Genomic DNA, 22131 nt, shown 5'->3' with positions numbered 1-22131 from the left:
ATGAGAAGCCTCTATGGAGGAGTCCTGTATGCGACTTCTCAGGGTCGCATGTGGTGTGGCTAGCAGCAGGGGACAAAGCTGGGGTTCGGGCAATGGGTGTTCTCTCTCTCTCTCTCTCTCTCTCACACACACACACACACACACACACACACACACACACACACTTTTACAATGGCTACCAGGTGGGTGCTGGCTTCCTACCTGAGAACCTTTGACAGTTTTCTGTTCGTACAGAACCCTTGCTTCCTCTGCCTTTCCGAAAGCCAAGGCCCGACCTCAGAGCTCCCACCTGCTCATCGGGCCTCTTCTCTTTCTGGGCAGGTTATCTGGATGTCTAAAGCTATGGTGGGGCTTTCCTCCCTTCTCCACGCACCTGTGTGCATGTCTGTCCCTGCACTGGGGATGCTATCGCCACAGATCTCTGGACTCTAGAAAGTTGAGGCTGAGACTAGCATCCTCACCTCCTATAGTGGCTCATTTGTAGCAGTGAGAGCTACTTTCCAGATTTCAGTATTTTGAAACAGTTTGCTAGGCTAATTCACTCATATACTTCTTGTGTAATTAATACAAAGAGTGGGGAGTAGACTACCATGAAAGTGAATAAAAGCAATGATAAGGCAGAGCAGCCAATGGGGGAGGAGGAGAGCGCGACTGGCACACACAGCCTGGGGTCAGGGGGTGCTCACTGAGAGTGGCCCAGGGGCTGGGCCCCAGTCCTCTGTGGGAGACAGGGAGATCTGGGGGCCTAATGCCCCTGCAGGCCATCTTCCAGCACCCGGAGCTGAGGAGCTGGAAGGTGGGTGACCTAGCGGAGGGTGTGTGCTCTCTTGGCAGGCGCAGTATGAAGCGGAAGGCGCTGTTCACCTGTCCCTTCAATGGGGACTGCCGCATCACCAAGGACAACCGCCGCCACTGCCAGGCCTGCCGGCTCAAGCGCTGTGTGGACATTGGCATGATGAAGGAGTGTGAGTGTCCAGGGGCCAGGGCAGGGGTTTGGGCAGGGGAGGCTCTGGCTGCTGTCTATGCGGATTTGGCCAGAGAGGTGTGCCCGCCCTTCCTCTTAGCTGCCGGCACCCAGGGCCAGCAGCCTGGGGAGGGTGGCCGGAACTCCAGGGTCCAAAGCACCAAGGGGTCCTGAGAGCCTCTCTAGGATCTGTATATGTGTCTCGGGCCAGGAAGAGCACCTCCAGGGTGCGGGCTGTGAGGGGGAAGAGGCTGGGCACTGCCTTCATGACCCCCCAGGTCAGCCTTCCTCTCAGATGTCATTGCTATGCTCACAGCTCCCTGTTCCCTGGACCTGAGGGGAAAGAATTCTTTGGCTTTTGGGAGAGGGGGCTGCTGTGTTTGTGGAGGGAAGGGATAATGGGGAGAATAAATGTTCAGAGCCTGGCTGGCATCTGGCTTCTGCCCCACCCCAGCCTTCCAGCCACTCTGGAGGGGCATGGTCACTTAGAAAGGCCCAGGACCTGAAGGCTGGTGCCCAGGGGAGACTGGTTGGAAAGATTTTGTGAGAGGAAGCACTGGACTCTCGGATGACCCTCTAGATCCAGAGGAAGAAAGAGGAGCGATCCTGTAGGACTTCGTGTCCAGCTCTGAGGTTGGAGGAGAGGACCAGCGGGATAGTTTCGTATGTTGTAACCACTGGACTTTGTATCTGAGCTCCACTACCAGTTACTTGGTAACCAGAGTAGTCATTGAATTCAGCAGATCCTGGGAAGGGCTAGCCAGGCCCTCCAAAGGCTCAAGGCGAGGGCACTGGGCCAGCCTGGGCATGGGTGCCCTCAGCACATCAGCCTCTGCTGTGCCCCTTCTCACCCCTGTCTGCAGTCTGCACCCCAGCCCCTCCCCAGCCCTGGGGTAGGGCCTAGGCCCTGCTCAGCTGTGGGCCTGCGGAGGCTCGGGACGGGGGCTCAGATGCAGGCACCCCTGGATGCCCTCCTGACTATGGGGCTGGGTTGGCATGCAGGAGAGAGGGCAGATACAAGGAAGATGTGTCCAGAACAAAGGAAAAGTCACAGGACAGGGCTGAGGGGATGGGAAATTTCTTCTTTGATGGGAAAAAGATTTTCTGTTGCTGGGAAACAGAGGCAGAGTAGAGGTCCTCGCCTGGGGCGTCATTCTCAGGCCTTGGCAGGCTCCCCACTGGTGGGTCTCGGCCCCTCACTCCTGATCCCAGCTCCCCAGCCAACACTGGCAGTCCTGGAAGAAGTTTCCAGGTCGTGTTCCTCGCCCCCACGGGAACGTACAGGCCCCGACAGGCCGATCGCTCTGTGCCCAGTCCCTGGCCCCACCCTACGCTTGTGTTTATCCTGGAGCAGTCAATGCTCAAGGCCTGGGTGCCTCCTGGCGCTTCTCACAGGGTGGCTTCGTGTGGCCTGCTGTGTGTGAGCCGCTGGGCTGGACAGAAACCAGATATAGCACATGTTGTCCCCGCCCCTGCAGCCAGGGACAGCGCGGCCTCCAGGGGCAGGGAGCCAGGGTTCTGAGGCCCCAGCCAACCAAGAGCGGCACAGAACAACCCCGCTGGGCATCACTAAGGCCACTGGAGCACTGGTCAGGGCCAGCCTCACGGATGTCCCAAGGCCCCTCTCCTGTGTCTCAGGAGGAAGGAGATGTTCTATCAACCTAGAACAGGAAGAACACTTGCAAATCAGTTGAGACCCAGAAAGGTAAAAATATCAGTATTAGAGTAAGAAAGCAAGTTGGGACTAAAGTCCAGCTCCATGCCCCCTCCTAGATCCCTCCGGGTGCCCACAGAGAGCAGGGCGTCCATGGCAATGAGCAGGCCTGGAATATCTCAGAGTGCCCATGCCCCAGGAACTCCATGTTGGGTGAGGGGGGCCGCCCTCCAGAAGTGGATGCCCACCCCCAGCCCCCAGTCAGCTTTGTGCCTCAGCCACCTCAGCCCCAGCTTCAGTTCCCCCTGCCATGGAGCCCCGTGTCCTGTGTCCTGCTATATGGCCAGTGCAGCCCCGTGCCCACCATTCTCTAGATGCCAGTGCCAGGAGCTGTTATGAATTAGGGATGGACCGCAGAGTTCCAGTTAAAATAGAAACCTTGGCCCATCACTAAGCTCTTGGTCCACTGGCCAAAAGGGGAGGTCTTCCAGGGACAGCTATGGTTCCCTGCCTCAGGCCAGCCCAGCTTTGGGAGGCCTGGCAGGGTGTCTGGGCCTGGAGCTCCTGGCTCATATCCCTAGGATTGATGCTCATTTATCACCTGACCTGGCCGTTGTCCCCAAGGCCTAGCCTCCTAGAGATAACTGAGTATCCACATTTGTAAACCACAGGACACCCAGGGCTTCCTGTGAAAGGAGCTGCAAACTTAGGCGTGTTGTGATGGGGCGGGGAGGTGGCCCTTCCCTGCAGGAGGCATAGGACCAGGAGGGACGGGCCTGGCAGTGAATGTTTTTTGACCACCTACTGAGTGCAGGTAAGTGTCAGGCACATGCATGTTCTTAAATTCTTATAACAATTCCTAAATATGTAAATACTTTTTAAAATTTAGTAGATGAGGAAACTCAGAAGAATTAAAATATCCCTCTAAGTTAATAAGATGATGGCATCAGCATTCTTACCTAGGTCTGTCTGTTTCTGCATACCATGCCTGTGGACCCCACCCAGCACAGCCCCTCAGGCACCCCCCACGGGCCAGAGCTCTTCCACTGTGCATTTCCAGGCACTTTCTAGGGCCCCCGTTGCACGGGCTGAAGAGAGCTTTGTTCCCTCTGAAGACTCCCTTTCTCTTTCGAGTCCTAGCTGACTTTGTGTCCTTAGAGCCCAAGAAATTTCTTAGTTGAGTTCTTGCTTCTTATAGATCTGTCCTGCACAGCACCACCTATATGATAATTTGTTTAATGTTTTTACAGAAGTACATCTTTTCTACCCAGCATTAGCACGGCACCTGGCTCATAGTAGGTGCTCAATAAATATGTGTTGGAGGATGGAATATTAGCTCCCCATTATGCTTCTTTGTATATCTACATCTCCCACTGGTCTATAGATCAAGAAGATTCCCCCAAATCTGATATTATCTGTGTCATTCATTTGGAAAACCTTTATGTCTGCTTCCCTGATGTTGTCCTTCGGCCACCAGTGGCAATTTGAAATTTAAAAAATTTTTTTTTTTTTTATTGAGGAATACAGGAGAACAGTTTGTTTTTCCAGGGCCCATCAGCTCCAAGTCATTATCCTTCAATCTAGTTGTGGAGGGCACAGCTCAGCTCCAAGTCCAGTCGCCGTTTTCAATCTTAGTTGCAGGGGGCGCAGCCCACCATCCCATGTGGGAATCAAACTGGCAGCCTTGTTGTTGAGAGTTCGCACTCTAACCAACTGAGCCATCCTGATGCCCCTGAAATGTTTTTATGTTGTTAGTGCTTTCAGATCTTGCCTCTCTAACTTGATTCTAGATTTCATAGAAAGGGGAATGTCTCACATCAGAAAAACTGGCCCAAATCCATTTTCTCACTCAGCGAGGAACTTAGAAGGAATGAGAGAAGCCACTAGTGGTCGGAGGGATTCCACAAAGTCTGTGCACAGAGCTCGTGCACTTCAGTCACTGGAGAGCCCATCAAACGCTCTTTCGAAACCTAATGGCTCTTATTCTAGGTCAGTGGCTTTTAACTGCAAAGCATGTGTCCTCCTACATGATAGTAGTGGCATTTTTAGTAGCAATTCATTGAGAAAAATGATTTTTAAAAAATCTCCTATGAAATTAATAACCCCTTTAAACAAATGACTTGTTTCATAAGTCACAACATCTGCATATGTGAGAGGCATATGACTTATTTGCTCCCCAGACAATGTGGTCTGGAGGAAGGCTGATGGGTTGGCGGCCTCTGATTGAACCAATAGATCCCAGCATTTCTTCCTCTGGTACCACACATGGGAAAGTGGTCACTATTTGATATAAGTGACCCAGAGGAACAATGTCAAAGGTTAACCTTGAATCTTCTTAACTTTGTCCTTTCAAAGTAAATCATTTACAAACTGAATTTAATTCTTCACACTCTTCAGATGGATTCAAACACTTTGTGTGTTCCATGCTGAGGACCACGATCCTCCTGTGCAATTATAGCCAATTCTAATTAGATGTCATGGTTACGACCATGGACTCTAGAACCATACTGGCCTGGCCTGAATACCAGCTCCACCACTTACTAGCTGTATGACTTTTAGCAAGGTAGATAGCCTCTGGGCCTCAGTTTCCTTATCTAGAAAATGGGGATAATAGCACCTGCCTTAAGTGGTTGTTATAAGGACCAGATATATGTGAGTTAATATAGAAGAAGCACTTAGAACCGTGCCCAGTACAAAAAAAGCTCTATATATTTTATCCATTTTTATTAACACTATTTTCTATTACATAAAACTTGATCTCCAGGATTGCCAGCTCCCAACAGATTTGAAGAAACTCTTAATGGGGAAAAAGACACACTTCTAGGGGCAGGCACCAATAGGAAGAGAAAACACACAGCTTAACAGAGAGGGAGAGAGGTAGACTGAAAGCCATGAAAAGTAGCACAAGAACTCAAAATCATAGCAGGCTGGGTCATGCAGGGAAACAGCCCTATATAATTCTGAGGTCATAACCTTGTTCCTACAAAGTCCAGTAATTGTTCAGAATGATGCCTCTGAATCATCAAGAAAAGGTTGCATGATGTTACAAGTGTTCTGTTATAAAGTATTTTGTTTTAAAAATATTTTGATAACAATTATTTAAATTAAAAAGGTAAGTTTGGCTCACTTATCTGGTGGACTGGCATTCAGTGTGTGCCATTCTTGACATCGTAGGGTACATGCAATGTTGGTGTACTTCTTACTGTCCTTTCCTGAGCCCAGGACAATGAGTAGCACATAGTAGGTACAAGCCATGTCAATGTGTTGGGTGTCCAATCCGTCAGACTATATTGACCAAGCACTATGGCCAGGAAGCCCAGTGGGCTAGCCTACGCAGGGGGAACACAGGAATTGTAAGACGTGGCCTCTGCCCTTAAGCAGCCTACAATTCTAGTGAAGGAGACCTTGAACTTCTTAGGCTGTCTCTATACGGGCATTTATTGGAAACTATACTAATCATAAACATTACAGAGTGAAAGGCACTTGCTTACCGGCGTCTGTAGGAAAAACCAGACATACCGCAAAAATAAGAAATGAGAGCTCAGTGCAGATCATGGCAATCAAGAAAGCCTTCGTGGTAATGGGGAGCCGGCTGTATGCTGGCTGCTTAAAGAACAGGTAGAACTTGTACAGCCATTGAGGAGAGAAGACCCGGCGGGACAGGCATCCAGCACAAGTGGAGATGCGGGGGCAAGAGTGAGCAGGTCATGTTCACAAGTCATCAATCCCAGCATGACTAGAGCAGAAGCTGCGTCCAGAAGCACTGGGAAGTGAGGCTGGAACTTTAGGAAGAAGAAAATCATGGAGAATCTTGACTTTAGTTTGGAGGTGGTAAGCATTAAGGATCCAGGAAAAGTTTCTGAGCAGAGAGTGACATTGTAAAACCACAAGGGTTGTTCAAGCCCGTGGACACCCATGGTGTGACTGACAGGGCCAGCCCCCTCTAGCTCCGGTCTCATCGCCTGCCCATCCCTTGGAGGAGTAGGAAAGACCAGACTTCTAATCTTGGGTCCTCGAGGCTAGGGTCTTGCACCCTGCCTTGTCTGGAATGCACCCTGCTCCTACCTCTCCCACCCCACTTGACCTCTTGGGGTCTGAGCAGACACCCTTTGTGGGAGGAGGGCTGGCAACAATTTGGGCAGGTGAGTCAGTACCCTGGGCGTGGCCTCCTCCCAGGCCTCCTCTTACCTCACCTGTAGAGGGAAGGCGCCATCTTTTGCTGCAGGCTTCCCTTTCCTGCTGTGCCAGCCTCTGGTTGCACACTCCCATCATAGGCTGTCCCTCACCCCCCACCGACTCCTCTTGTCCTCTCCCCACTGCAGGCACCTGGGCTAATGGGCCTTTCTGAAAGCCTGGAACCCACCCAGTCTGGTTCCTTTCCCTGCTCTTGTGAAACTCCCCAGTTCTGTGGGCAGAGGCCCTGGCAACACCAGCACAGAGCAAGTAACTACAGGCTGAGGGCCCCAGTGCCCACTCCTGCCGTCAGCTTTCTGCAAGCCCCGGCCAGGAGGTCTGTTTGCCTGGCTTCCGTGCCAGGCATCCCTGCTCCCAGCCCCGCCCTCCCGGGCAGCTGCCCAGCACCACCCGAAGCCCCTGCACAGCACGACGGGGTCATATGGTGTCCCCATCTTCAGACACCTGGCTAGCAGCTGGAGATACCTTCTCAGATTAGAGCTGTGATGTGTGATCATTGGTGACTTCTAGAGGACTCGAAAACTTCCTTGGGCAGAAATGTCAAGACTCAACAGGCTGGAGGTGGGGTTGTTTTGCAGGGAACCAAAGAGGAAAAGTCTTTCTACCTCGGTCGGAATAGATCAGGTACCCAAGTTCCATGCCTGGAAACTTGGACATGAGAATGGCCATGTAGGTAGAGGGGTCTTCTCGGCATCCCCTAACTTCTCGCACTGTCACTGTCCACACAGTGACTTCCTCCCTCCCTTCCCCCCTGAATTCTCCCTCAGTGTGAGGGAGTATGAGAGGAGGGAGAAGAGGCGAGAATTCATGTTCGATGAGCAGCTGCTCTGTGCTAGGCGTGCACTGCAGTCACTTCTCAAAACACTCCATCTTTTGAGGGACATGTTTTTCACTCTGCTGCCCCACACAGACACACTTTATGGAGGAAGGAACCAAAAAAGGGACCTTAGCAGAGAGCATATGGTCCAAACGTCTCATTAGATAAACAAGAGAACCTAAGTCCAGAGAGTTCAGTTTTCCCAGAGGCACACAACGTGTGCGCGTAAGAACACCGCCTTCCTAATGCCTCAGCCACCTCAGCCATCCAACAGCTCAAGACCTCTTTCTCTTCCTCTCTCATGCACCTGCGTTTTCATAAAAAATCCAGTCTTCCACCCATAGGGTGAGCTCGGATGCCCCCGGGGCAGGAAGGCCCCCAGTGGGGGGACAGCCCTCCCACCTGTGCCGTTAGTGCCTAGAGGCAGGTTTCTCTCGGAGGAGCTGCGGGCCCAGCCCTCTGACACCCCGCCCTTCGCACCCACAGTCATCCTGACGGACGAGGAGGTGCAGCGCAAGCGGGAGATGATCCTGAAGAGGAAGGAGGAGGAGGCCCTGAAAGACAGTCTGCGGCCCCGGCTGTCGGAGGAGCAGCAGCGCATCATCAACGTCCTGCTGGACGCCCACCACAAGACCTACGACCCCACCTATGCCGACTTTACCCAGTTCCGGGTACGTCTGCCCGTGGGGGCCACGGCGTGGGGAGTGGGACGGAGAGGGGCGCATCCAGGCACAGAACCAGGAAGGGGTGAGGCTGCCCTGTCCCCCTCCCTGGGGACTTCCTGGAAGCCAGTCCTGTCAGAGATGAGGGCCAAGGTAGGAAGGTGGCTCGGAAATGGGGCTGCTGATACTCCATCTTTCCCTTCCAGCCTCCGGTTCGCGGGGCCGAGTGTGGTGGCAGCCACCTGTCAAGGCCGTCCTTGAGACACATGCCCAGTTTCTCTGGGGACTCCTCCTCTTCCTGCTCAGATCACTACACCACCTCCCCAGGTAAGTGGCTGCATGCCTCCGTCCCTCCCTAGGAAGCGGGAGTCCTGAGCTTTCCCACCTGCCTGTCCCAGGCTGTGGAGGGGAGGATGGCACTTACACACTGTGGGCCACACCGTGTCCTGAGAACAACCCCTTTGTACAGAAGATGTGGAACTTGCGGAAGGGCCGGCGTTGGGGAAGAGGCTGGCGCTGGGGCCCCAGGCAGGATCTGCCTACAGAGCCTCTGCTCTTCCCTTTAAGCCAGGTGGCTGCCCCTGGACCCCTCCCTGGGGGCGACCGGGTTCCTTTAAGTGGTATTTTGAGCCTGGGCCCTTTGGGGTTTTTTGGTTTGTTTGGTTCGTTTTTCCAGTGTTATTGAGATATAATTGACAGATAACATTGTATAAGTTTAAAGTGTACAGCACAATGATTTGATATATGTACATATTATAAAACGAACATCCATCACCTCACATAGTTACAAGAATTTTTTTTTTTGTGATGAGAACTTGTAAGATTTACTCTCTTAGCAACTGTCAAATATATAAAACAGTATTGTTAACTATATTCATCAGAGCCTGAGCCCTTTGGAAGGTGAAATTTTCTGTCGAAAAAGAACACGCGGATCCCACTGCAGCCCACCTTATGCTGCCGCCCTGGAGGACCTGTCACCTCCAGCTCACCTTTGCTCTTCTTTTTATACTCCTTTGCTACCTTCCTCTTCATCTTCCTGCCTCATCCTCCTCTGCCCTTGTCCTTCATTCCTCTAACTCTCACCCACCCCCAACCCTGCTGCCCTCTGCTTGGGGCCTCCCTTCCCCACTGGGAACCCTCAGACACGGTTACTTCCAGACTCACTGACGGATCTGTGCCCAGATCCAGAATAGGCAGCAGGGGTCCCAGTGCCAACTGGACCGAGAGAGCAGTGGAGCCAAAAATTGTGTCTACCCACCCCACTGACCACTGCACGGATTAACTGAACCTCCAAGCCCCTCATCTGGGGATACCTCTTTTAGCAACTTTCAAATATACAAGTATATCAAATATCCCTGTGTTAATTTTCTCACTGGATGGCATGTTCACTTGCATCAGTGAGGGTCAAGCTGCATGTTATATGTTGGTCTGTACTTCAGCTTTTGATAATAATTCCATATTATTTAAGAGTTTTGATACCCTCTTATAGGTGCATTGATTTGAGGTGGTCACCCCCACCAACGATATGTTCAGTAGAGCATATATTTATTTAAAAATTCCAACTAGTTAACATTTTTAATTTTAAAAACTTATCACACAAAAGTAGTACATGTTCATTGTAGACATTAAGAAAATAAAAACTAAAAAAAAAAGAAAAAAAAGAAAAGAAAAACTAAACTTTATATATGTAAAATCTTTACTCCTACTACTATCCAAAGATAATCATTGTTAACATTGTGATGCATCTCTTTCCCATGTTTCTTTTTAAAACACATGTGTATATTCAGAAATGGAATTGTGCTATACACAGTCTGGTTATCTGCTTTTTTCTTACTATAGTACATTGTATCACATTTTCACATCATTCTGTGTACATTGAGAATATCATTTTTAGAGGCTGCATAGTAATCTGGAGCATGAATGTATCTAAATCACCTATCGTTGGATATCTAGATTGTTTACCAGCTTTTCATGAAGATGACAATATGCTTGTAACTAAATATTTGCACTTATTTGAAATGTTTTCCTTATGATGAATTCCTGAAAATGGGATTACTGGTTGAAGAGTACGCATAATTGTAGGATTTTGACCCCTATTGTCAAATAGCTTTCTAGATGACTTGTGAAGATTTATGCCTCCTTTAGTGCCCCAGCACTGCACAAGAATTGCCTAACTCCCTGCATCTTTACAAACACTGATATCAACATTTAGACATATTTGTTTCTAACTTATGGGTGAAAAGTATAGATATTCTATTTGGCAGTTCTTTGCTCACTAGTGAGGTTGAACATTGTTTCCCACAAGTTTATTGGCTCCAAATTCATTTTTTTAAAAATATTTTATTGGGGGAGAGGAACAGGACTTTATTGGGGAACAGTGTGTACTTCCAGGCCTTTTTTCCAAGTCAAGTTGTTGTCCTTTCAGTCTTAGTTGTGGAGGGCGCAGCTCAGCTCCAGGTCTAGTTGCCATTGCTAGTTGCAGGGGGCACAGCCCACCATCCCTTGCGGGAGTCAAAACCGGCAACCTTGTGGTTGAGAGGACACGCTCCAACCAACTGAGCCATCCGGGAGCTCAGCAGCAGCTCAGCTCAAGGTGCCGTGTTCAATCTTAGTTGCAGGGGGCGGAGCCCATCCCTTGCGGGACTCAAGTTGTTGAACCAGCAACCTTGTGGTTGAGAGCCCACTGGCCCACGTGGGAATCGAACCGGCAGTCTTCGGAGTTAGGAGCATGGAGTTCTAACTGCCTGAGCCACTGGGCAGTCCCCTCCAAATTCATTTTTGATTCTAGTTCATTAGGAACAACATGTGAGGAAGTCTCATTTTTCAGAGTATCTCTGATCTTTGATTTTACTGCCCCACACTTCTGAAAGAAGAGACAGGAACCCTAGAGGGAAGTCTGGGCTGAAGAGTGACCTTGGAGAGAGGCAGTCACTGTGAAATTCCCACAGGGTGCAGGAGGTCTTCACAGGGCCAAGCAGGAAGAAGCCTGGCTCAAGTATCCTTAAGTAGTTCCTTCTCTTCCCTTATCCTTCCCCAGACATGGTGGAACCAACCAACTTCTCCAACCTGGATCTGAGTGAAGAAGACTCAGATGACCCTTCTGTGACCCTGGACCTGTCCCAACTCTCCATGCTGCCCCACCTGGCTGACCTGGTCAGTTACAGCATCCAGAAGGTCATTGGCTTTGCCAAGATGATCCCAGGGTTCAGGTAAGAAGCTTCTGGGACACCTGGGGAACTGAGTCAGAATCCTAGAGTGAGGTGGAAGAAGGCTTGGAGATCACCAATCCACTGCTTCCCAAAAGAGAGAGTCAGGCCCTACCCCAGCCCTAAGTCAGCATCTCTGGGCTAGGTCCAGTAATCTGTATTTTAGGAAGCGTAGCCCACCCAGCATTACTCAGCAGGTCAACACTGGAGAGCTATTTGTGCCTCACCCATTCTGGAAGATGAAACAGACGCCCAGAGAGGTTTAATGGTCAACACCAGGATTTCTAGGGTTGGAGCCAGAGTGTCAGAGCCAGGCCTGGAACTTTTAGTTCACCGCTGTGTCTACTCCAGCTGGCTTGGGTTGAATCCTCATGTTATGCCTTTAAATTAAACGTACATTAACCTTCCACAATCAGTTCTGAAACCAGGATGAAGTGATGGAGGGGAGAAAGGGTTGGACACGAAGATTTGTGAAGTCATGTAGGAGTCCTAGAGGGAGGCAGATTATGGGCATATCTGGCCAGGGCATCCTCCACCCAATTTACTCTTCACTCAAGGCCATTTCCTAACCGTGCTGAGACCTTTCTGCTCAAATGGAGAAGTATAAGGAGCTCTGCCGGAGTAGAGATCCTCTGTTGTGGATTCATTCATACAAATTTTATTCATTCATTCAGATGTTTCATTGTTTTGGTAATAATGTCACATATAATGCATATAGTTAAAGAGTCATGCAGTGTCAAATATTCTTAAAATAGTTAAAATTTGACACTTTTAGTAGATATGTTGGGAGGTAGTTCTATCTATATATAATCTTTCTATCCTCATTCTTCCTAAACGTTTATTTAGAACTTTGCCATAAAATAAATATAGTGTGGTAGAAAAATAGAAAGAAAGAAATTAATATCCAGCGATATTATCATCATTTCACGTAGTGGCGATCGTTGCAGTTGTAGCAGCAGGAGCAGAATGCCTCCTACATGCTGCTGCCCAGAGTCAGTGCAGGAATCCTGGGAGCCTGAAAATGGTTGCACGTTGCCTGGCTCTGAGGTGCTGCTTATTGTTTTGTGAATCTCTCTGCTGTGCGGGGAAGCCATCAGTTCTTGTCGAAATTACGGCATTACCAGCTAAATGGTGATGATGGTAATTCACAGAGCTAACCCAAGCACTTCCCAGTCAGTTTCCGCCCTGAGACAGCTGGCTGGCTCTGTGTGATTTTATGCCTCTCTCTCTCCAGCCCAAATACGTGCGACTCTCCAATGCTCTTCCCCTGGAATTAATGTGAAAATTGGAAAGAGAAACACAGCAAACAGTGTCGAGATACTTACTGTATTGCATATGGTGGTTGCAGCAAAAGGAGGAAGGGCCACTCTGGCAGACAGGCTGGCAAGACGAAGTGTCACCTGAGTGTCACCTGGGAGCTCAGCATTGCGCTGGGCCTGGGATTTACCCTCTAGAGCCTTTCCTCGGAACCGACAAACATTCCGCTTAGCACAAGTTCCAACTTTCTCCTCAACTTTTCATGTTACTATTTGCAAACTCCGTGTGTTCCAAAGCCTTGTTTTATGTAAACAGCCAGAGAAAAAACACTTTCAGGTGCTAATGGATACGCGGTAGCACACGGCTTTCATCCTGATGCCAAGGGGCCGTCCTCATCTAAGCAGAGTCCATCCTTCCCTGCGTGGGATGAAAGGGCACCTGATATCCTGTCCACATGCTACGCTGTGGTGATTCTGCGTTTTGGCTGGGATTGCACACAAGGGAAAACTGTCCTAAAAAGAAAGTCACTCATTTAACCAGATGACCCCATTGTGGCCCCCTCCATTCAACAACCCGAGCCCCTATTTTTCTCCCATGCCCTTGGCCCCTATCCCTTACCCTCGCCACATATACCCTGACGCAAATAGCACTACCAGCCCTTCAATTTTTCTCCCCAAGGACGCGCTGAAGTCTGCCCCCTTCCTTCCATTTCCAGCCTCAGTTTCCAGAATCCCCTAGTCTAGCCCTGCAGTCATGGCCAAAGTGACATGTATATGAGCGGTACCGGAATGGCCCAGTTATTGATGCAAAATTGCATAACTGGATCCTGAATATGCTTGGGTTGCTTCTCTCTCTTCATCATGCCTTGAGAAGTCTCAGAAAGGAATGTTCTAGTAAAAATGGAGCAGACCTTGAGAAGAGCTCTTGGGGGGACGCTGATGTGGATACTTTGTGACTGGGCAGAGACGATGTGGAGCCTGGACTGGGGCCAGAGCCCAGGTTCCGGTGGGATCCAGGTGAAGCCAGCCCATCAGCCCTCTGGTTCTGCCAGTTTCTGCACTCAGGGTTCTGTTTTTCTAAGAAGTAAACGAACAGTGGCTGTATCCCTGGTGGCTTTGATCTTGCTGCCTATAGGCGGGGTGGAGGGTGTGCGGCGGGCAGGATGAGACTTCTGTGGGGGTGCGTGGGGGGTGGGGAGAACAGGATGAGGCTCCACTGCAGGCATGGGACCACGGTGGGGAGGGATTGGATGGTCCGTACTGGGTGTGAACTGGGTGTGAACTGTGCTGTGGGGCAGCGTGAGTCCGGCTCCTGGCTCCCGCCTCTCCTCCCTCAGACTCTCAGTCCGTACCCCACTGCAGGGAGGGAGTCTCCCTCCCTCAGCACTGCAAGGGAAATGCATGGAGGAAGTGGGGTCAGGAGCAGCATCTAAATGGCCAGGAGCTGTCTTGGATCTGAGAACCAAGGACCACAGGTTTCACTGCCAAGAGAGGTGCACGGGGGACCAGGCCAAACCAGCTGGAGCCCAGCCCTGTGGGCTAAATGCCTTCAACCTTACTGCCATTTCCGTTCTCAGGGGCTCCATCTTGGGTCAAAGGGGGTCATAGTGATACCCTCCTCCTATGCCCTTTCCTCCGTATTCACTTGTTCATCTAGCCAACCAACTGCTTTCTTACATAAACTGTGAGGGATAAATGTTGACAAGGATACGGTCTCTGGGCTCCAGGGGTTCAGTGTCTGATGGAAGAGATAGACATGTGGACAGCTTCTGTGAAGAGATAAGAGCTCTAAGAGAGGCCTGCTAGAGGAACCGTGAGAATACAGGTGGGGAGAGGCTGGAGTTGGCCTGGGAGGTGGGAAAGCTGAGACACATTTCCAGAGCATGTTGCAGGTGCACAGAAGCAGCCACAGGTGTGAAAACTGATCGGGGTATAAATATTACACAGGTCCAGGGAGGAGCATGGAGCCTGAGCTTGAGCTGGTCCCTATCATAGCAGGAACAAGGTCTCTTATGGGTTTCTCCACCTCCACCCCACCCCCCACCAGCCCCAGTTCCGGCTGTGAGCTGCACTTAGAAATTTCCTGTATTTCTAGTCCATGGGTGATCATTCGAGGTTGTTCTAGGTTTGCTTCCATAGAAGTAGCATGTTCGGATCACAATAGGCAGTGGTGCCCTTGAAATCTCTCTGGCCAAGCACCCATAAGATGTTTGGCCACTTCTGGCCATCCATTTGGAGAGGGCCATTGAACAGAGGGTTACGTAAGGTAACCCTCACAAAATTACTTGTAACAGCAAAAATTAGAAGCAACCAAAATGTCTCAAAATAGGTGGATAGGAGAGTGATTAAATAACTTACGATATGTTGATATGATGTAACATTATGCCACCCTCTGTGGACTGGGCTAGAGAAATTTTAGTGATGTAAGAAGTGGGAACACAGAATTACTGTGAGCTCGAGTGTGTCTTTTAAAAAAAGATATTTGCATAGGAAAAAATAAGAAGGAACTTCACCAAAATGCTCATTGTGGTTATGAGTAACTTTTATTTCCTTTTATATATTTTCTGTATTTTCCAAAGATTTAACGATGAGTGTGTTTTATTTGTATAATGAATTAAAACCCAAATGAGGGTGGTGTTAGTTTTTATTTTTTTAAATGTATATTGAGGGGTTGGCCGGTTAGCTAACTTTGTTAGAGCGTGTTGCTAATAACACCAAGGTTGCTGGTTCGATCCCCACATGGGCCACTGTGAGCTGTGCCTTCCTTATTAAAAAAAAAAAAAAAAAAAAAGTATATTGAGCATCTAGAGAAAAGTGACAAGGATGGTGAGATGTCTAGATGTCGCATCACTAGGTCTGTCTGTCCTCGAGAAGAGGCAAGGGATGCATAGTAGCAGCTTTCTCTCCATGGTTAAAGGGATGTCCATGGCGAGTGGGGAGGTCTGGTTCTATGTTCCTTGAGAGGACAGAAGTACAAGCAGTGGATAAGTATGTCATCATGTGGGTGATTGCTCAATAGAAGAAGAGGCTGTTAACCAACCTCATGAGGCTGGATATAAGCTCACGGCTGTACCCAGAGGCCATGAGCTCCTTGGCACTAGGAGAATCTTACACAGGCCGTATGAGAGCCATTTGTCAGGAATTGGACCACGAAGCCTGTAAGAGGGGCTTTCCAACTCTAGCACTTTGTGGTTTTCTTTTTCAGTGCAAACCCTTTGCTGGTCATCCTAATCATCTTTTCATGAATCAAAGTGCAGCCACAGAGAGGATGACAGCCTATCTACAGGATATCCAGACAGAAATATAGTCAGGAAGAGGAGGGAGGAAAAACCGGAAGCAAGTTGATCTGCAGGCCCTGCTTTTTTCCTTGTCATTGTTCAGACAAGCCCAGCGCGTGACTCAGATTATGGAACTAGTCATTGGCCTGTTGACTCATCAGCACATGTTTAATGAACCTCTTATGCTCAGGGCTGAGTGATCAGTGTGTGGCAGCACTCGGGTAGTTAAGAGGTGGCGCTGGCCCTCAAGTAGCTTACAGTTAAGACCAAGAATAAGCATATAAAAAACAGAACCGAAGGGGAAAGGGCAAAATAGGTGTACAAGCAATGTGAAGTGTGTTGGAAAGGAATAGCTCCAATTCTGCTGAGGAGAATCGGAGGGTGAGGACCTCCAAAGGAGACCTCACCGAATTCAGGACCAGACAGACAATGGAGAGAAGGAGAAAGTATTCTTGGCTGCAACTGTCGCATGCTCAAAGGTACAATGGTGTGAGAACACAGCCTCTGAGTGTGGGGTAGTCCACAGTTGCTAGCATGGAGAGTTGGTGGAGTTTGCAATGGGACGTGGTGCTGGCAAGACAGGTTGGAGCCAAGTTATGGAGTATGGCCTTAATCCTGGGGGGGTGTGATAATCAGTGAGGATTTTTGAGCACAGGAATATGATACTTCCCTGTAGCCACTGTAAGAAAGATAAATGACAGATCCAAGAGACTTGATTCCAGGATTCTAGTGGGAGACAACTGAAAAAAGATAATGGAACTCTGAACCTGAGAAGGCCTGGTGGGCATGGGAACGACGTCAAGGGTTCCAGAGACGTCCTGGAGACAGAGTTGGCAAAGCTTTCGTACTAGGAGGGACTGGAGGACAGGAGGAGGGAGAGGGAACGAACGCATAGGAGCTGTTAAAGGTGACTCTGGCCATACCTTTTGTAGACCACCACATTCATGCCGTAACCCTGGAAGCCTCTTCAGGCTTCCTGTCCCTAAAATAGCTCTGGAGACCCTGGGTTTTCCTTGTCTTAGTAGTTGAGCTGCTTCACTTCTCACCTTGACATACAGTCTTGAGTTGTTCTCCCTCAAGAAACAGTCTTGCTCTTTCCAACCAGGCTACAAACTCCTCAGTGGAGAATCCAGGGCACATACTGGTCACCTGGCAGTTGTAGACCTGTCAACACACTGATTTGTATGACTGATTTGTATACACACCAATGTAATAACCTGATCCTCACCTGTGCCCGCCCCGGCAGAGACCTCACCTCTGAGGACCAGATTGTGCTGCTGAAGTCAAGTGCTATTGAGGTCATCATGTTGCGCTCCAACCAGTCCTTCACCATGGACGACATGTCCTGGACCTGTGGCAGCCAGGACTACAAGTACCGTGTCAGCGATGTGGCCAAAGGTGCGTCTGGTTTCTGCCTCCCCCTTCTCCAGCTCCCAGATTCTGGCTCCACCTCTCCTAGGGTCTCCTATCAGGCAACAACGGGGAGAGAAGAGCAAGGGTTGGGCCTGGTCAAGGTTGAAGGCAGGGGTGGGGTGCTCCTCAGTTCCGCCTACACATCTGGCCATTCTCTCTCGTAGCCGGACACAATCTGGAGCTGATTGAGCCACTCATCAAGTTCCAGGTGGGGCTGAAGAAGCTGAACTTGCATGAGGAGGAGCATGTCCTGCTCATGGCCATCTGCATTGTCTCCCCAGGTATGGGGACTAGCCATGAGGAACTTGGGGACCTGGGATGTGGGGAGTAGAAGGATGAAGCCCTACAGAGAGTCAGCAGGGCAGTCTGGAGGGAGAAGTGAACAAAAGGACAGACAGACCAGGAAACACCTGGTTTCCACAGCCCATATGGTCTGTGTGTACAGAGAGGTCCCCCACTGCCTTTGGCCTTTCTTATCAAGACTATTGGTGATTCATAGGTGGGAATCTTAGGAGCTGGATAGATAGGGTTTCTCAGGCCACCGACAAACCTGGATATTGCCAATATTCAGGCTTTGTGCGTGAACTGGACTAAACTTCCCTGATACTTGAGGTACCCGGGGGTGGAGGGGGGGAGAAAGGCAGGGTAAAAAACCCTGGGGCCTGATGGATGGTTCTACCTAGATAGTTTACCTGACTAATTATGGAGGCAGTGTGCTGTGACCCATGAACTCTTCTGCCTGTTTGGGGTAGGAAGAGGGAGAGAAGCTGAGGAAGAGGTTATTGTGGTCCTAGGGATGTTATGTTGGTGATGAGACTCAAAGGGGTTAGCCCTGCTTCACCCTGGACTGTGCTCAGGGAACAAGCGAGTAACCTCTACCCAGAGATGCTTTCCTAGGCTGGGGACCCAAAGAATGGACATGGGCTACCCTCCCCTTTCCACCTGGTATTCATTCATTAATTCATACATACACTCAGTAATGATTTATTGAGCATATAGTGGCATTGTGATGGGCATAGGGATTCAGCAGCAAACAGGACTTCTCTCCCATGAAGTGTAAGAGGAGACATTAAGCAAATATTATTTAACAACTAATTTCTAATGTCATGAGAGTTTTGAAAAATAAAGAAGTATGTGATACTAGAGCAGGGTATAATAGAAGGGAGGAACCTGATGTAGTCTGGGGCATGGAGGTAGAGAGTCATCAGGAATGGCCTTCTTGAGGAAGGTGTTTTAAACTGTTACCTAAAGCATCAGTAAGAGTCAGGCAAAGATAAACTACTGAGTTCCAGGCAGATGGAACACAAATGTGAATCTGGAGTCCAGAAAGCATGGTGCATCAGAATCCTCATGGAAGGATGGAGTGTAGAGATGGAGGGAGAGAGGTGAGGTGGGGACAGGGCCAGATGGGTGCATAAAAGGACCTGGGGCTTGATCCTAAATGCAATGGGAAGTGGTTGAGGGGTTTTAAACAGTACTGTGATGTCACAGGTCAGAAGCCCTACAACGGTGACTTAGGAGGACGCTGAGGTTGCATGTCTGTCTGTGTGAACTGAAGGGTGGTGGGGAGATTGAACAGTAAGGGACATAGCTCAAAGCTCCTGTGCCTCCTGCTCCCACCTCCCTGTGCCCACAGACCGTCCTGGGGTGCAGGATGCTGCTCTGATCGAAGCCATCCAGGACCGCCTGTCCAACACTCTGCAGACCTACATCCGTTGTCGCCACCCACCCCCCGGCAGCCATCTGCTCTATGCCAAGATGATCCAGAAGCTGGCTGACCTGCGTAGCCTCAACGAGGAGCACTCGAAGCAGTACCGCTCCCTCTCCTTCCAGCCCGAATGCAGCATGAAGCTCACACCCCTAGTGCTTGAGGTGTTTGGCAATGAGATCTCCTGACCAGAGTGGCCTACGGTGGCACCGGGGTGGGGCTGCTCCTCGGGGGCATGTGCCCAGGCCTGGGGCTAGCTGCTGTCCAGCAGCCCTTCCCACCCCCTCTCAAGTTCAGCCCCTCCTCTCCCACCTCTCCTTCCTGCCTGGCTCAACCTCTCTCCTGCCCAATCTAAGACCAGGTCCCCACTTTCTGCAAGCCACAGGCTGTCCCCAGTCCCTTGAGACCTCAATCATGAGGAATTGCTGTTTATTTGACAGGAAGACTCAAGTGGGGGCAGAGAGCAGATGCTGAAGGTGTAGGCTCACCTGGGGATGCCCCCACTACTCCGAAGTGGCTGCTGGCTGGTGCCTAGGGAAAAGGCAGGCAGGAGAAACGCACCCATTCCTCAGGGACAGATACCCGTACCTCCCCCCGCTCCAGGCCCACATGTCCAGAGCCTGGTGGGGATCTCCCTCCCCCTGCTCCACCCAGGATAAATAACTGGCCACAACCCCCACCTACCCTCACTTCCTGCAGGCCACAATCTGTGGCCTCACTTCCTGCCTCCAGTCTATGCTTTTGTGTCCCAGGACAGTGTGCCATGATGGGGCCTTCTCCCTCTGCCTTCCCACCCTGGCCTGTCTAGGATACTCACTGCCAAGGAGGACCAAAAACAGGGTGACTAAGGTCACAATTCCCCCCCTCCCACCTCTGCTGGCCAAAGTGCACTTGCCTAACCCCTCAGTGCCAACCCTCAGCCCATCACCATGGTAACATTCTCCTCAGAAGTGGCTATGGTGAGATGGGCTTTCTCCCCATGACTGGGGCCACTGGCCCAGAACCCACGTACTGAGAAACCCAAAGAGGGAAGAAAGCAGGGCCCAAGCAGTGGGGATAGGCAAACCCAGCTCAGAGAAGAGTAGTGGATGGTGGCCACAGCTGTCCCTGTCACCAAGCCAATGGCTCCTTGGCCTGGATCTAAGGAGTTAGTTGAGGCAGGAGCTCTCCTTCCAGCAATCCACGTGGCAGGATGAATTGGCCCCCAGTTGCAGAGAAGCATCAGGCATTGTCCTCACCATCCCCTGCCAGTGCCTTACCTCCCACCACAGAGAGAATCTGCTGCAGGCTCCAGAGTCCTCTCATTGCAGCCTCTGCCACTGTTGGGGCCTCACCCTAAGATGGCCAAGCGTGGCACAGAGATCAGCCTACTCTCCCAACCTCCTCACAGTCTGGAGAAGCAGTGTCCACTCTGCTTACTAGTGGGAGCCACGTCTTTTCCACCTGATGGGGTAGAATAGAAGTGAAGAACTTCCAGACCCCAACAGCCTAAGTCACGCTCTCCCTGCCTGCTGAGTGTAGTTCTAAGATGGCTCTTTCCCCTGCAGAACCAGGACATGGTTCTCTGAGACCTCAGGTGGGTGGAGGGAGAGCGGGTTGGCCTCTGATGGCTAGTCAGAGAGCATTTAGGGGTGGAGTCTTGTGGGGCTGGTTCCCTTCTTATTCTCACCTCACCACCCCAAAGTCAGAAGGGGTCTGGGGGACCAGGAGGGATCCAGTTCAAACTCCATGTTGTCCTCTGTAGCCAGCCCAGTCCAGCGGGTGGGAACTCTTGGTCTGTTTACTCTGGGATGAGATTTCTAGGTGAGTGAGTTGTAGGTATGTGCGACCAACACAGAGAGGGTCCTTTCAGGAACCACAAAGCGTCCATCAGATTGTTACTTGAGTTTGAGGAACATAGCCACGTTCAATGTCTAAACACGGAGGACTTCATGTCAGTAAGATACCCCCTCCACCTGCATCTGTTGTCCCCTAAGAGCAATCCAACCACTGCCAGAGTTGTCAGTGTCCACCTGGCCCAGTGTTTCTTCAGGTGGAAAAACATCTGACAGCCACATTCCTTATTGCAGAATGCATCCTTATGGCTGAATCTTATGTTTATTCGCTATGAGTTGTTTTCAGAATCAGATTCCATTTTGTACTACATTCTAATATAGCAGGTAGTAGGCACCACTGATTAAGAGGTATTTATGGGGGGGACTTATATTGTGAAAATTCTATATATTAATTATTATTTTTGTTGTTGTTATTTTATAAATTAGGGAGAGACCCTTATTATTTGATTTTAGCTGCAGAACACACAAGAATACATTGGCCCAGCTTGCTATTCAGTGGGAGAAAAGGCTTGAAAATCACCAAACTTGTTCAACCCCCTTGTTACAGAAAACTGATGCTTAGAGGAGGGTGTGGCTCCTCCAAATTCATGTAACTAGTTAGAAGTATCACCAGGCCTGGACCCAGACTTAGGATGTATGGTCCAGTGCTCTTTTCACTATACCACGCTTGAGCTCAGACCCCATTTCCTATTCCCTCAGAAGCTGATCTAGTCCCTTGGAGGAAGTGCTGGATTTGAGACAGAGCAAGTCTAGATCCCAAACCCCTGCCTTCCTTCCATGGGCTGTCACCCTGCTGACCCATCAGGAGGATGAGGGACACCTCAGCCTGTGTCTCAATGTGAATCAGACCCCCTGCCCCCAATGTGGCCCTGGCCACCTGGGGTGTCTGCCTCAGCCCTGTATAATGCTGTTGCCTTATCAATAAAGTGCATTTGTCTTTGTAATGTCTCCACCTTCCTAGCTCTCTCTCTCTGGCCCTGCCTTCCCCAGGAACTGCACACGTGGAGAACACTAGCTCCACAGTCCTGGCGCCCACAGCAACCCAGCCTCCTTCCCAATGGGAGTCGAGGTGCTAGGAGGGAAAAAAAAAAAGGAAAAGTGAGATTTCATGGGGCTGAATTGGGAGAATATGTGATTATCATCT

The 22131-nt window shown here is 50.2% G+C and overlaps 1 protein-coding gene across 2 annotated transcripts in view; it reads left to right on the top strand.

The window, feature by feature from the left end:
- VDR (vitamin D receptor) overlaps positions 1-21931 on the top strand; it is a 54568-nt gene extending 32637 nt beyond the window's left edge. For both annotated transcript variants that reach the window (XM_033117271.1, XM_033117272.1), the window contains 7 exons: positions 835-965; positions 8116-8300; positions 8498-8618; positions 11329-11500; positions 17278-17429; positions 17609-17725; positions 19081-21931. In XM_033117271.1, coding sequence (XP_032973162.1) covers positions 835-965; positions 8116-8300; positions 8498-8618; positions 11329-11500; positions 17278-17429; positions 17609-17725; positions 19081-19340 — 1138 coding nt within the window. In that variant the 3' untranslated portion in view covers positions 19341-21931. The remainder of the gene's footprint in view (positions 1-834; positions 966-8115; positions 8301-8497; positions 8619-11328; positions 11501-17277; positions 17430-17608; positions 17726-19080) is intronic.
- Positions 21932-22131: the final 200 nt, after the last annotated feature.

This window comes from Rhinolophus ferrumequinum, chromosome 10 (assembly GCF_004115265.2).
Source record: "Rhinolophus ferrumequinum isolate MPI-CBG mRhiFer1 chromosome 10, mRhiFer1_v1.p, whole genome shotgun sequence".
Classification (NCBI taxonomy): domain Eukaryota; kingdom Metazoa; phylum Chordata; class Mammalia; order Chiroptera; family Rhinolophidae; genus Rhinolophus; species Rhinolophus ferrumequinum.
This window is presented reverse-complemented; position numbering and strand designations above follow the sequence as displayed.